We start from the raw sequence: 14,289 nt of genomic DNA, 5'->3' as shown, positions 1-14,289 counted from the left end.
GTACGGTGGAAGGGGGTCTCACCCTCATTCCTGAACTACTTCCTGGAGCCCTGGGAATCTGCCGCTCTCCCCAGAATTAAGTGGCACCCAGGGTCAGCTGGAACACCTTCACAAATGCTAATACTAAGCATTTTATGGGTTGTTCCCAGACCCTCTGCATCCTCATCCTCTACTAGCTGAATGCTAAGGGGAAGTCGGGGGGGGGGGGGGGCATTTCCAGTCGGAGGGAAAAGGGGAAAAGGGGAAAAGGGGAAGTCTGCCCACCCCGATCTTACAGGCCAGGTTCCCCTCCCCCAAACAAGCCTCAGGAATGTTTTTGAAGGCAAAATTCCACTCACTGTGTATTTGGTTGTGAAAGGGGCTGCCGGAGACCAGGTTCATTCCCGGGGAGTTTGGGGGCAGGGACAATAGCTGTTAACCCCATCACTTCCCAGCGTCAAGTGAGGATTTGCTGGGGGTGCGACCCGAGAGCACGAACGCGGCTCCACGGCGGGAATGATGTGCTCTGGTAGTGATAAGAGCCGGCGCACTCAGGGCTGGGCACTCCCTAATCTAAGCTTTTTTGTAACTCATTTCTCAAAACTGCCAATGAGGTAAGCACCACTGCCAACTCCACCTCCAGCGAGGAAGCCGAGGCACAAAGAGGGAAGTGGCCGCCAACAATTTAGACTCAAGACTCGAGCCGGGAGGTGTAAGGACAGTCCCTTCTCTGTGGAACGCATCCGACTGCCCATCTTTTCCGAGAATGCTTGCTTTGAAGCGCTTCCTTGGGAGCCGTGGGGACGCAAGTCCATCCCCTGGGTCACCCGGGCCGGGCCGTCCCTGTTCCTCGGTGGTGAGGACCCGCCGACGGTGGTCGGGGCAGCGGAAAGTTGCGGGGCCGCCCGCCCCATCCCCGCGTTGACACTGGGAGGCTCCGCTTTCTGCTGGGTCTCCGCGAGGTGTCGCCTTCGGCCGAAGAAATCACCGCGGCGCCACCCTGGTAGCCCGCACTTATTTATTTTCAAACAAGGGGGGCGCCCCTCTCCTCCTTTCTATTTGGAACTAGAAACATCCAGCGGTCTGGTTCCTAAATGGGCGCGTCCGCTCCCTCCCCTTTTGCACCCTCGTAGCCTTGCCCGGAGATCACACACGAGCAAGGCCTCGCTCGACGTTGGCCTCGAGCTTAGCTGCACACAAATGCAGTTTAGGCGGGGTCTGGGTAGAAGCCTGGGTTCCCCCTCCCCAGCACACAACCCGGAGCCCTTCAGAAAAATAAAAAAAAATAAAACATGGTTTTTTAACGTCAAGCCATTGCCAGGCCCACAGGGTGGTTGCTGCATTGCACCGCTCGGCGCGCGGCTGGTTCACCGGGTGCACCGGGTGCAAGCCCGGGGGTCCAAAAGGGCGGGAGGAGAACATCCCGGGCTTCCCAGCTTTGCAACCTCCTCTGCAAAGAAGAAAAGCAAGTGGCTTTTGGCGCGAAAGCCTTGGCGCCTCCCCTGATTTTTATGGAAATCAAGAGGGCGGGGTGAAGCCGCTTTCCTCTGCCTTTCTCCCTCCCCCTTGTCTGCGCCACAGCCCCCTTCTCTCCCCGCCCCCCGGGTGTGTCAGATTTTTCAGTTAATAATATCTCCCGAGCTTCAAAGCGCAGCCAGTGACAGTCATCTGTCTGGACGCGCTGGGTGGATGCGGGGGGCTCCTGGGAACTGGGTTGGAGCCGAGCGAGCGCTAGCCCGGCGCAAGCGCTCACAGACTGCAGCCGCCCTAGGACCCCCCCGCCTCCACAGCCCACCCGGAGACCCCGGCGCAGAATCGCCTCCGGATCCCCGGCAGTCGACCGGAGGTAAGGAGCGGGGCTTGCAAACCGCCAGGCGCCCCGGGAGCGGTGAGCGCCGCGGCAAGGCGAGCCCTGGACGGGATCGCGGCTCGCGCACCGGGCGTCCGAAGGTGCCCGGGGGACTGTTTATGCCTCCGAAACAAAACCGTGTCGGGGTTTTCCCTGAAAAGCCAGTTGAGCCCCGTAGGCACCGAGGCTGGAGGAGACCCGCCCTAATCCTTTGCAGTCTCTGCAAGGAAAGAGTAATGGCTTCAGCGAAAAGAAATTGGCCCTGCTCTGGAAGATTGGTCTGTCTGTGTTTGAGCTGACGAGGAGCGGAGCGTCCCCTCCCCAAGCCGGGGCTCTTCTCCAAATGGAGCCACCGGAGGAAGGAAAGGGGGTTAGTCGGGGCGAGGCTGCCGCGGTGGTAATCTGGGTCACGACCGCTCAAGCTTAGAGGAGACGCGGCTCTCCCTGCTACGCCTCCCGCGCCGGCGCCCCTGCACCATTCCCAGGAATGGGGCTCAGCCGCCCCGTTCCCAGGAAGAGGTCGCTGGGGATTTGGAAGAGAGGGGGAGGGGTTGGATAGGTTCAAAATAAGCTGTCGGCCGGGGTATCCCTGCGACCGGTGAACGCCGAGGGCATCTGCTCCAATGGGGAGGGGTGAGGTTTATGGATTTGGGTGCCTCTTGTTGGTCTCCGTCTAGAGAAAGGCTCTTTCCATTTGCAAAGTTTCCTGAATCCCCTGTTACGGTTTGCACTCCTGAGGTTGCATTTTTACAAAAAGAGAATTGAGGGAGGGTACTCGAAATCCTGTGCCCGACAGCCGGGTTGCAGAGCCGGGACTTCTTCGAGCAGCTGGCCCTACGATGGTGCGGTGGGGTTTGTTGGCGTGCTCGTAAAGAGCTGGGATTCTGCAGCTCGAGCGGCCCCCTCCCCCAGGCACTGCCTTGTGTGAATGAAATGGCAGTTTCCAAAGTTGCAGAGCCACGCCACCCCCTGCATCTGCATGCCCCCTCCCACCCCTTGTCGTAGACAGCTTGTACACAAAAGGAGGGAGGGAGGGAGAGAACGAGAAGCAGAACTTCCTCCACCTTCGGGAGCCCTGGGCGGAGTGGAGGGGCTGGCCGGGGAGGTTGGGGGACCGGGCTAGAGGGGGTGCCCACTGCCTGTCCCCCCAGTCTCCTCCTCTTGCCCATTTTCTCCTGGTGTGTTTGTTGGTTGCAGTGTTGCGGATTGGCGCGGGCCCCCGCCCTCCGCGCACCCCACGGGAAGGAAGCACCCCCGGTATTAAAAGGAGCAGAGCGGAAAGAAGCGCTTAGTCGCCGGCGGGGAGGCGAGCCCATGCCGAGCTGCACCGCGTCCACCATGCCGGGGATGATCTGCAAGAACCCAGACCTCGAGTTTGACTCGCTGCAGCCCTGCTTCTACCCGGACGAAGACGACTTCTACTTCGGCGGCCCCGACTCGACCCCCCCGGGGGAGGACATCTGGAAGAAGTTTGAGCTGCTGCCTACGCCCCCCCTGTCGCCCAGCCGTGCGTTCCCGGAGCACAGTCCCGAGCACTCGGACTGGGCCACCGAAATGCTGCTGCCCGAGGCCGACCTGTGGGGCAACCCGGCCGAGGAGGACGCGTTCGGCCTGGGGGGACTGGGCGGCCTCACCCCCAACCCGGTCATCCTCCAGGACTGCATGTGGAGCGGCTTCTCCGCCCGCGAGAAGCTGGAGCGCGCGGTGAGCGAGAAGCTGCAGCACGGCCGCGGGCCGCCGGCCGCCGGTCCCGCCGCCCCGGTCCCGGGAGCGGGAGCTGCCAGCCCTGCGGGCCGCGGGCACGGCGGAACGGCCGGAGCCGGCCGCGCAGGAGCCGCCTTACCCGCGGAGCTCGCCCACCCGGCCGCCGAGTGCGTGGATCCCGCCGTGGTCTTCCCCTTCCCGGTGAACAAGCGGGATCCGGCGCCTGCCCCCGTCACCCAGGCTGGTGCCCCTGCCGTGGGCGCTGCGGTTGCTGGAGCAGCCGCCCCGGCCGGTGCCGCGGTGGCCGCCCCTCCGCGCTTAGGCGGCCGCCCTGCCAACGGCGGTGACCACAAGGCCCTCAGCACCTCCGGAGAGGACACCCTGAGCGACTCAGGTAAAGCCTGTGTCCCGGTCTGGCTGCCGCCCTGGGCCCCTGGAGCTGAGGGTCGTGGTCCCTTTGTTAACTTTGGTGTCTTGACTCTGGGGAGCAGCAGCGCTGGTGGTCGAGAGGCCCTGTTTCCCACCAGCGTCTCTCGGGTCGAAGACAGACAGCTGCTGGTGTAGCAAGTGCCTCTTCCCAACTTCGCCTCCCTGAAGTTGTTCCCACCTTCTATGTGGACCTTATTCTAGGCCAGCTCTGGCCTCGCCCGGTCCCCACCCTGGGAAAAGTTGGTGGCCAAACCGGGTGAGGATTAAAGGGCTGCTGGGGGCTTTGCCTGGGCGGAAACCTGTTAGCGCCAGGGTGGAAAGGGACTTGGGCCCAGGTCAGAGGAGGGGAAAGACTCCCCGAAAAGACACACGGCTGTACAAGATCCTATTTAGGGCACAAGAAGTTAGAAGGAGACTGTACAGATGGCGGGCACTGGTGTTCTTTCTTTTTTTTTTCCCCCAAACGTCGGGCTCCCCCCTCCCCCGGCCCTCCGTGGGTGGTGGGCTGTTTGCTCCTGGTGCGTGGCCAGCAGGCGGCGGTGTGTCTGGCCGGCAGCCGGCCCAAGGATCTGAGAGGCTGGGGGTGATGGGGCGGCCCTCCCTCCCCTTCAACAGCTGGCAGCAAGTGCCACAGCGGCTGTGCACATTCTCGAGGGGACTCATCTTTCCATTGTACCGTGAAAACTGGACCCGGTTTTATCTCCTAGCCGGAATACCAGACTTAATTTGAGACCTGAGTTGTGTTTTGCAACCCAGTGCTCTTGAAGGTGAGGGTGGGCACTTAGAGCCCCTTCGGGAATGCAGACATCCTGGTAGGACTCAGAGATTAGCTCTTTTGTGAGTAATTTTGTCTTAAATGAACCGGGAAGGGTTAAAAAAAAAAAATCAAAGCTTTTGCCTGGGGCTCCTGAGGTACAGAACTCCACCCGAATACTAGAATGTCCTTGGAGACTGGGGCCTCCCTGGACCTTGAAAACCAATGTTTCCACAACGAAGATGGATAAAAAGCCCAAGTTTCCTTTGGGTCTGGGAACCCATCCTTCTGAGGCTCATGGAAGGGAACTTGGTGATAAGCCTGCAGTTTGAAAGGGCTCTGTCCCTTTAATGTCTGTGCCTTGACAGCTTTTGGTGAGGAAGCATTTCCTTCCAACAGCTGTCTTCTTGGCAGAAAACCAAAACACTGGCTTAAAGGGACCCACAGACTGGAACAGCCTCCCATTTCAGCTTTAGAACAAATCCCACAATTGTTCAGCTTTCCGGTCCCCATCAGATCAAGCAGAAGATGTGTTTTGATTTTCATGCTTGCATTTTAAACAATAATTTTCTATCCTAGCGTGGTAGTAAATGAGGAGAGGAGGGAAAACCCACACATGCTGCTACACGTTTTGGTTGTTGCTGTTATTGTTGGTGACTTAGGAGCTGCTCCAATTCAGGGTGTGTAGCTACTGTGGGTTACAGTTCTGTAGTTAAGATTGGATCTTTGATAGATGAAAAACTGCCTACTGTATGAAATACACATTTGTGGAGCTAAAGTTATTTTTCTTCCTTGGTTAATTAAAGTGTTCCTCGAGTTTAAGGAGGGAAAATCAAACTCAGCCATGTGTTTTGACAAATGAGACTCCTGAAATGCAAAGATGGAAATATGCCTGAGTCCAGGGGGCAGATTGCCTGTCGATTATGCTAAAAGCTCCCATTACTGAGCATCTGTCTCTAAGCCCAGCTCTGGGCTAAGTCTACATATTCTTTGCCAAATTCAGAGGTGCTGTGGTATCATCCCCATTGCAGGGCTAAGAAACTGAGGCTTCGAAAGGTTTGGTACCTTGCCCAGGATCTTGCAGCTAGTGTACCGTGGAGCCAGGATTCTGCCCGACCTCAAGCTCAGATTCTTTGTATGTCTGCCATCTGCTAGGTGTTTTTTTTTTTTTTTTTGGTTTGGTTTTGGTGCTGGGGGTGGAGCCCAGGGCCTTGCACATGCTGGGCAAGTTCTCTACCACTGAGCTACACCCTCAGTCCCACCTGCGAAAGTCTTGAAAGGAAACTGATAGTACCCTAGGGGTCTGGGAAGGAAAAGTTATTTCCATATTTAAAGAGACATAAAATAAGTACATTCTGTCCACATGTCGATGGATCCACAATAATAGCAGATCCTGCCCTGAGGGACCTAGACACAGACATGATAGGAGTTGGTTCATTTTGTTCCTCTGTGTCTCACATGAATGTACCTCCACTTTTTTTTAAATCAAAGATGACGAGGACGACGAGGAGGAAGATGAAGAAGAGGAAATCGATGTGGTCACCGTGGAGAAACGCCGCTCCTCCGCCAACAGCAAGGCTGTCACCACGTTCACCATCACCGTGCGTCCCAAGAATGCGGCCCTGGGCCTAGGGAGGGCTCCGTCCAGCGAGCTGATCCTCAAGCGCTGTGTCCCCATCCACCAGCAGCACAACTACGCTGCCCCCTCGCCCTACGTGGAGAGCGAGGATGCGCCACCCCAGAAGAAGATCAAGAGCGAGGTGTCCCCGCGTCCCCTCAAGAGCGTCATCCCCCCAAAGGCCAAGAGCTTGAGCCCGCGAAACTCAGACTCCGAGGACAGCGAGCGTCGCCGCAACCACAATATCCTGGAGCGCCAGCGCCGCAACGACCTGCGGTCCAGCTTCCTCACACTCAGGGACCACGTGCCGGAGCTGGTGAAGAACGAGAAGGCCGCCAAGGTGGTCATTTTGAAAAAAGCCACCGAGTATGTCCACTCCCTCCAGGCCGAGGAGCACCAGCTTCTGCTGGAAAAGGAGAAATTGCAGGCAAGACAGCAGCAGTTGCTAAAGAAAATTGAGCTCGCTCGGACTTGCTAAACCTTTCTCAAACGGACAGTCACTGCCACTTTGCACATTTTGATTTTTTTTTTTTTTTTAAACAAACATTGTGTTGACATTAAGAATGTTGGTTTACTTTCAAAACGGTCCCCTGTCGTTTGGATCTGGGTGGGGGGGCAGGAGGTGCGGGGTTCTACCAGGACCTCCGAGAGCCCGTGCCACCGGGTGCTGGGTGGCTTTGCAGTTTCCTGCACCTCACCTCTGTGACAGCCGTGGAAGTTCGTGACAGTTGGGAGCCTCTGGGGCTGTGGAAGTCACCTTGTTCGTTCCAAGTTTTCAAACAACAGAGAGTCAGTCATTCCTTCTTTTTACAATGGTGCTTAAGTTCCAGCAGATGCCATGTAAGGGGGTTGCCATTTGATGCCCCTGGGGAACATTTCTGTAAATACCATTGACACACCCGCCTTTTGTATACGTCCTGGGTAATGAGAGGTGGCTTTTGCGGCCAGTATTAGACTGGAAGTTCACACCTAAGTACTGTAATAATACCTCAATGTTTGAGGAGCATGTTTTGTATACAAATATATTGTTAATCTCTGTTATGTACTGTACTAATTCTTACACTGCCTGTATACTTTAGTATGATGCTGATACATAACTAAATTTGATACTTATATTTTCGTATGAAAATGAGTTGTGAAAGTTTTGAGTAGATATTACTTTATCACTTTTTGAACTAAGAAACTTTTGTAAAGAAATTTACTATATATATATTCCTTTTCCTAGCCTGTTTCTTCCTGTTAATGTATTTGTTCATGTTTGGTGCATAGAACTGGGTAAATGCAAAGTTCTGTGTTTAATTTCTTCAAAATGTATATATTTAGTGCTGCATCTTATAGCACTTTGAAATACCTCATGTTTATGAAAATAAATAGCAATTAAATGATGCAATTCAAACGTCATTCCTTAACACTAGTTCAAAATCTGTCCCTTACGCAGCAACCGTTACTTGTAGGCATGCAGTTTCCACATACAGCCTTCTTATATTTGTGCTGTGGGAGGAGGGGTCTTTGGCTCCAGTTGGTGAAGACTGACTGGATTTGGAGGTTGAGATGGTTTTCCAGGATTATACAGACTAGAGACAGTTGCCAGTGACACCTGGCAGAGGAGCAGTAGTACTCAACAGGTGATAGCACTTTCACGTAGTTGGTTGGCCCTTTGTGTGACTCAGCTAGGACATTAGATAACCAACCCTTCATAGAAAGTAAAATTGAGACATAAGATCGGTCAACCTTGCCTATATTTGACATAGGTGATAATATTCCATTGGCAAATTTTTTTAAATTCTGAAGTAGAACATAGTGTCCTAAGACTTCATTCTTAAGCTGTCTCAGGGGCAGTGCAAGATTCTAGGCTGAGCACTGTAGCAGAGTAAGAGTTGGTCCCTCCCTTCAGTCAAAGCCTAGGACAGCTGCACCCCCCAGATCAGGTGCCCCCTGTGTGGACAGTAAGTTCTCTATTTCCCATTTCTATCACCTGGTGGTGTTTGGCTACTTGGCTGCCCCGTGGAAACAGGATTAACTTTTGCCTGCTCTGGAGCAAAGGACTAGGACCAATGGGTTGACAGGGAGGCACAGGGCTCCCAGTTGGAAGCAATACTCTTGCTTGTCAAAAGGAAATGCACGGGATCCATTTCCCTTTTGGGTGGCAGATTTCACTCATTGCAAGTTTTTAGCTCTGAGCTGAAAAAAAAAGAAAACAAATTTTTTTTTTCTTTATCAAAGTAAATGGAGGCTCAGGGACTAGAAAGCCTTGTTTGCCTGAGTTTAGAATTTGAGGTCATCTGTGTCCTGGTTTATTACCACAGGTCCCAAAGCTGTGGGGTCAGTGGACAGCTGCAGGAAACTTCCAGATGGTCTGACCATGTTGAAAACCAGATAAAGTGCTCTTTAATACCCTTAGAAGTCCCATCCCCAGACTAAAATACAATAAGAGCTTTTTGAATTATTTAAAAGAATTTCCTGTTCATTTGCATTGTACAGGTCCCAGATGGCTCAACCTCTGCACCTCGTTTGTGTATCCATGAGCCAAAAGAAAGTGAAGTGACTTTAAATTAATTGAGCACCTGAAATACTTGAAGCCCAGATCAATAATCTGAATTTCTCTATCTGTGGTCCCCAAGAAGGGCGACCTAAGTGTGTCAGATGAGAGAATTCTAGTCATGGAAGAAGAAAGAAGTATTCTGCTTTTGCTTTGCCTGCTGGGAAACTCAGGGCCAAATTCCTTGCTGTCTTACATATCTGATGCCTAGGCTTGCTTGCTTCTCTAAATGTGATCAGTCTTGTTTTTCACTGTCAGCTTAGCTGCCTTATGTATATCTTCTTTATGTCCTCCAACAAAACACCTGAACTAGGTGAATTAAGTGAAGGCTCATACACGCGCCTCTCCTGACTCAGCTGAGGGACATGTTACCTGACTGGGCTCTGTAATTGTCTAAAGTCATTGTAGTTGCAGAAGAAGTGGTATTTCAACAACAGGAGAAATCCTCTCTAGGATCAGTTGTGAAACGGAGAAACTGAGTTAAGGTCAATCTCCTGGAATGGCTTCATGGCACTCACGGAATGAGAGGCAGAACTCAGCACCTGTGTCGGGGGCTCCTTGTGACCAGTCCTGTGCTCCCATCATGCACTGGCCCTCTCCAGGCTCCCACGGTAGACTTGGCCACCCACCTCACACTCCCATATTAATCGTTCTAAATAAACGACTGCATAAAATCTTCCCATCGTTCCCTGGCACTTACAGGGTGAAGCCAGACCCTTCAGCCTGGCATGGACACTTCCTGCACCTTGGCTCACAGGCTCTGTCACCCGCTGCGCCTCCACAGGTGCTCTTCATTCCAACCTCAGCGACTTGGTCGCTTCCTCTGCCTCCTACTGCTTTGGTCACGTTCCCTCTTAGGTTATCTGCTTTCTGTTGATCAACAGTTGTTTCCACCTTGGAAAACCAATGTCATCTCCCTCAGGAAGCCTTCCTGATACACCCAAGTGACCTTTCCCAGCCTTCTCCCTATTTCCAGCTCTTGGTCCTTCTGCCCTTATTCTGCATTGCCTCTGGAGACCAAGAGCTACACTCCTTGCCTCCTGGACCCTAAAAGAAGGGCTCCCTTGAGGCAGGTATGCTCTTATTCACCTCCGATTCTGAGCCCTGGCCCAGTGACAGACAGATGACAGGGTCTTAACAGATGCCAGCAGAATGGAGGGCAGGAGAGGAAGGAGGAGGCAGCAGATTTCCATTACTAGCATATCTCCTGTCCAGCCCGGTTCACGAGCTCTCAGAATAATACACGTAGGAAAACCCATAGATTAGACATTAGATGTTCGCCGGAAGCTCTGGGGAGTGCAGAGGAAATGCCCACGGAGGCTCTTTTTAGGAGCCTGTGGTCTGAACAAGTCTAGCTTGTTCAGAGGCAGGGTGGGGAGACAGGAGGGGTTGTGGAGGGGTACACTGAATGAGTGCCCTTAAGGGTCCATGGTTGCGTCCAGAGCTCTCTGCTGGAGGAAGCTGGCTCTTGGCCCAGCACTGCAGGTCCACCGTGGCCTGAGTTGCTCAGACCCTTGCCTCAGGTTACAGACTATCTGTGCTCATGGTGAGGGTGGTCGTAAGGCCTCCCACCCTGCAGAAGTGCCCTAGAGCCCCTCGGTCCTTCAGTTGGCCATGTTCTGACTTCATAGGCCAAGGAATTGGGTCTTCGGGGTTTGAGTTCCTTTAATCCTTATGCTGGTTAGTTATGGTTTCGAAATCCTAATTTGAGTTATTTTTAGAGTCAGAGAGTCAGATTTGGAAAAGGCCTAGAAGCCATCTAGCCAATCTCTCATTTCCTAGAAAGTACACCCGTCTGCTGGTGGCCTTCTCTCCATTTAAACAAATTTTTATTCAGGAGCTAACGTGCATCAGGGACAGTTCCGAGAGCTTGGGAGACCCAGTGGATAAAAGAGACCAAAATGGCCCTAAATCCCTGCTTTCTTCTAATTTATAATCTAGGAGAGAGTAACAACAATACTACTAAACATAGTAAGCAAATGAAGTAAGTAATATCCAATATGGCAGTGAGCAAGGAGTGAGCAGGATAGTGGAATTCCGGGGCGCCTTGGAGCGGGGGCGAGGGACGTGCCTGGGCACGGCTCCTGGTTCAGGGAGCAGAGGGCTGAGCTGGAAGGACAGTGCCCCACGCCAGAACTCAGGTCTTAGGCTTCTCCCTTCCTCCCGAATCCCTCCTCCCTCAGCTCCCTCTGACATTGGCAAGTGTGTCTCACCAACTTTTCACCCATGCTCTTGAGGAGGAGCAAGAGAGAGCATGGTGGGTAGAGGGATGAGCCTGCGTGGGGCTGCCTGGCTTTGAATGCAGCTCCCAATGCGAGATTGCTGGGCAGGGCAGTTCCGCCCGGCACAGGGGTTGGAGGACACCATCTCCCTCCCGGGGTTGTTACTGGGATGGCTCCATAAACGTACAGACAGCACACAGAATCATGCCTGCTCTAGGATGGGTGTGATTTAAGTCTGCTTCATAATCCGATTTGATGTCAAGAGGATTTTTCTTCTCTGTTTCCTCTGGATGTTACTGGGGCAAAGAACCTTTTAAAAAATGTACCAATAGAACAAACTCACAAGCTTGAGCTTAACAAGAACTTTACAGACTTTCATTCCTCAAAAGAGACCTTACAAAACCTAAAAAACGGGTACCTTGGAAACAAATGAATGTGAGCTTTGAAACCTATTTTAAGAAGGAGCCTAGGAATTTGAGTGCCGAAGGACATCTATGCTTTCTACAATGGTTTATTAGTTTTCCTTACTTGTAAAGGAAATCTCTTCATAGGCCACTGACCAGGGTTACCCGATCCCTTTTGATATTGACATATCATGCTACAAGACATTCATCCTGAAACCTTTGACCACAAGTAACAGAGCCTTTTTATGGTAGAAGCACACAGACCCACGGTACAATGCTCATGGGGAGAACGCACAGCGGCATTCCCAGGATAAACACAGGTGATTTGCAGGGGGATGCGCTCTGATGAGGCAATGCACAATCGATTTTCCTCTGCCTTCTAGCAGACCTGAGATTTTCAACAGGTTTTGGGGAGCGGCAGGGGAAACAAGTGAACTCCTTCACAAAGCCTCAGTCTGACCTTAATTGAATTTTGTGGTTCTTCTTTTGTGTCTTAGGCTACCTTGCACCATCTTTCTGAGGAAAGACAAAAAAAAAAAAAAAAAAAAAAATCAATCTGCCCGCTAGACAAAATGGTGCTCCGAGCTGATTAGGTAACAGACACACTTGGATTGGGAGAAGCCCTGAACTTTGGTCTTAACTCTGTTAAGACCAAATTCTGATGGTGCAGTTTCTCATCTATAAGTGGAATGAACTGGAACTGGTGAGCTCAAAGGCTGCCTTTCAGCATTGAGGACCGAAAGTCACCGAGGCTTAGGGATGACTAGAACCTTCGAGATTACTGCAGACATCTGCAGTGGGTGAACTTCTGGTTGGAAGCTTGGGGTCGTAGCTAAGCTCTGTCACTCGTCACCTCCATTGCCCAGAGGAAATCACTTCTCTTGGGTTCTCACTGTCTTCATCTTTAAAAAACAACAAGAATCACCTCATAAAGGTCTTACAAAGAAAAAAATCAGACATAACGTACATGAGGGACGTGACGGTGCTTTGGAAATGAGGAAGTCTTTGATGAACTCTTATTGCTGTTGATATTGTCACATCTGACTCTTGTCCAGCACATTCCTCTCACTTCACTGTTTGCTTTCTGGGTTCATCCTTAAGTGAGTGAAAACAGATTTCTTTTAAGACAGTAGGCACACCTCTGGCTGCTCAGACTATACCTAGAACGGGGCTTTGCTCCTAATATTCCCTCCATGTCTGTTAAATATTGACTACCAATGAAAAGAGTTGACTGATTGTTCAAAGCCAGCTAGAGAGACTCAATTTGTGCAATAGAGCTGGGTACACAGGTTTGTCTCGTCTGGAACTAGAGAAAATTATGATTAATTCAATGTTTAATTTGGTTACTCAAATGAAAACAGAATATGGTAACAGACATCTAACACCTTGAGTTTTTGCTTGGGCTGGGTTAGCCACTTTTCTTTGGCACAAAGCCAGAAAGTAGAGGGAATTTAAACTGAGACTAGAGATTTGAAACCGCCCAAGCTAGGGTAGGTGCATTTTTGTTGGAGAGGAAGGCAGGGTTGAGGTCTGAGTTTACTATTGTAAATGGTTTAATTGCATTTGGGATTGAAAATAAATCTTCTCCATCCTGAGTTAGTCCTTCTTTTGAATTTGCTAAACTAATATTTTTTAATCTGATTGAAAAAAAAGCCCCCCTCCCCCAAATGCCTCATTAAAATAATGAACTTGGAGGTTTTCTTGGATGTCTTTAACCGTAAACTTCCGGGATGGCTGTGAATACATTTCATTTGACACTTCTGGGAGGTTATTTCTCCTGGAGTGTTACCTCACTTCGCAATTCCTCCGGGTAATAAATGTGCACATGTCAATTTGTCGCCGCAGCTCGCGCCTCCGTCATCTTTAGCTGGCTGGGGTGGAGGCTGACACCTTGCTTGTGGCTGCTGGTTCGGGAGGACTTTTTCTAGCCCACTGTGATAAACCATAAGGTGAAAATGTTGGAGAAAAAAAGCAGCATTTAGCTCAAGTGCAAATTGGGCCCTGGCTTGGCTGGAGGCAGGGGAAGCCGAGCCCTGGCTAATTGGAGTGGAAACCACCAGAAAATGCTGAGGTGCTGTTGGCTGACGTGCCGTGTTTTCATTCGATGGGGAAAAGTCTTCTTCGGGGATGCTGTGTCTTTTTCCCATTTTACATAGGGTGACTGACTTGTCATGGTGTGTTTGCAACTCTCCTGGTTTTAAAATTGCATGTCCTGGGTCCTGGGAAGCACTCACCCTCTGAGAGACTGGAAGAGGGGGCCCCTATTCTTCCTACACGTCTGTGTTCGCTTTTGTACACTGGTAAGCCTAGAGACCCAGCGGAAACTCCTACAGTCCTCCAAGGGGTTACCTGCATTGCAGAGTTGAAGGGTCAGCCAAGCTGCATAGAACAGTGTGATCCTATCCAAACCCGCAGAACTTGGGAGAAACACAGTCCTGGTGTCGGGTATGTGGATATGAGATCTGGAAACCATCCAGAGACACTGCAAGAAAGAGGGGACTCTGTTTTCCTTTTCAGGGAACAATGAGTACGAAGGTCGCAAGTCCCACAGAAATGCCAGGGACCAATGTCCCACGAACCTGCCTCAAACAGTGATAATAGGAGAAACATGTGTCTCAGTACCGGCTTCGTTCTTCAGGTCTCTGCAAGGGGCCAAAAGAAGCAGTTTCAAATTAAGCAATTCCTGGCTGTGAGGGTAGTGTCCTTTCTGAAGCAATCCTGTGGTGGGCTTGCCTGGGGAGAAGCCAAGGAAGTGCATGGAATAAAATCCTCCCCAGATTCTAGGGGACGC

General features: G+C 51.6%; 1 protein-coding gene across 1 annotated transcript; it reads left to right on the top strand.

Moving 5' to 3' along the window:
- The first annotated feature begins 1,601 nt into the window (after positions 1–1,601).
- On the top strand, positions 1,602–6,873 carry MYCN (MYCN proto-oncogene, bHLH transcription factor). Its single transcript, XM_079110592.1, is given in 4 exon segments — positions 1,602–1,764; positions 1,766–1,825; positions 3,026–3,926; positions 6,207–6,873. Coding segments are annotated over 4 exon segments (1,662 nt in total). The 5' UTR covers positions 1,602–1,668; the 3' UTR covers positions 6,812–6,873.
- Positions 6,874–14,289: the final 7,416 nt, after the last annotated feature.

The sequence above is a fragment of the Sciurus vulgaris genome (genome assembly GCF_902686455.1).
Source record: "Sciurus vulgaris genome assembly, chromosome: 14".
In the NCBI taxonomy this organism is placed as follows: domain Eukaryota; kingdom Metazoa; phylum Chordata; class Mammalia; order Rodentia; family Sciuridae; genus Sciurus; species Sciurus vulgaris.
The sequence above is the reverse complement of the archived record's forward strand: the minus strand, read 5'-3'. Positions and strand labels throughout refer to the sequence as shown.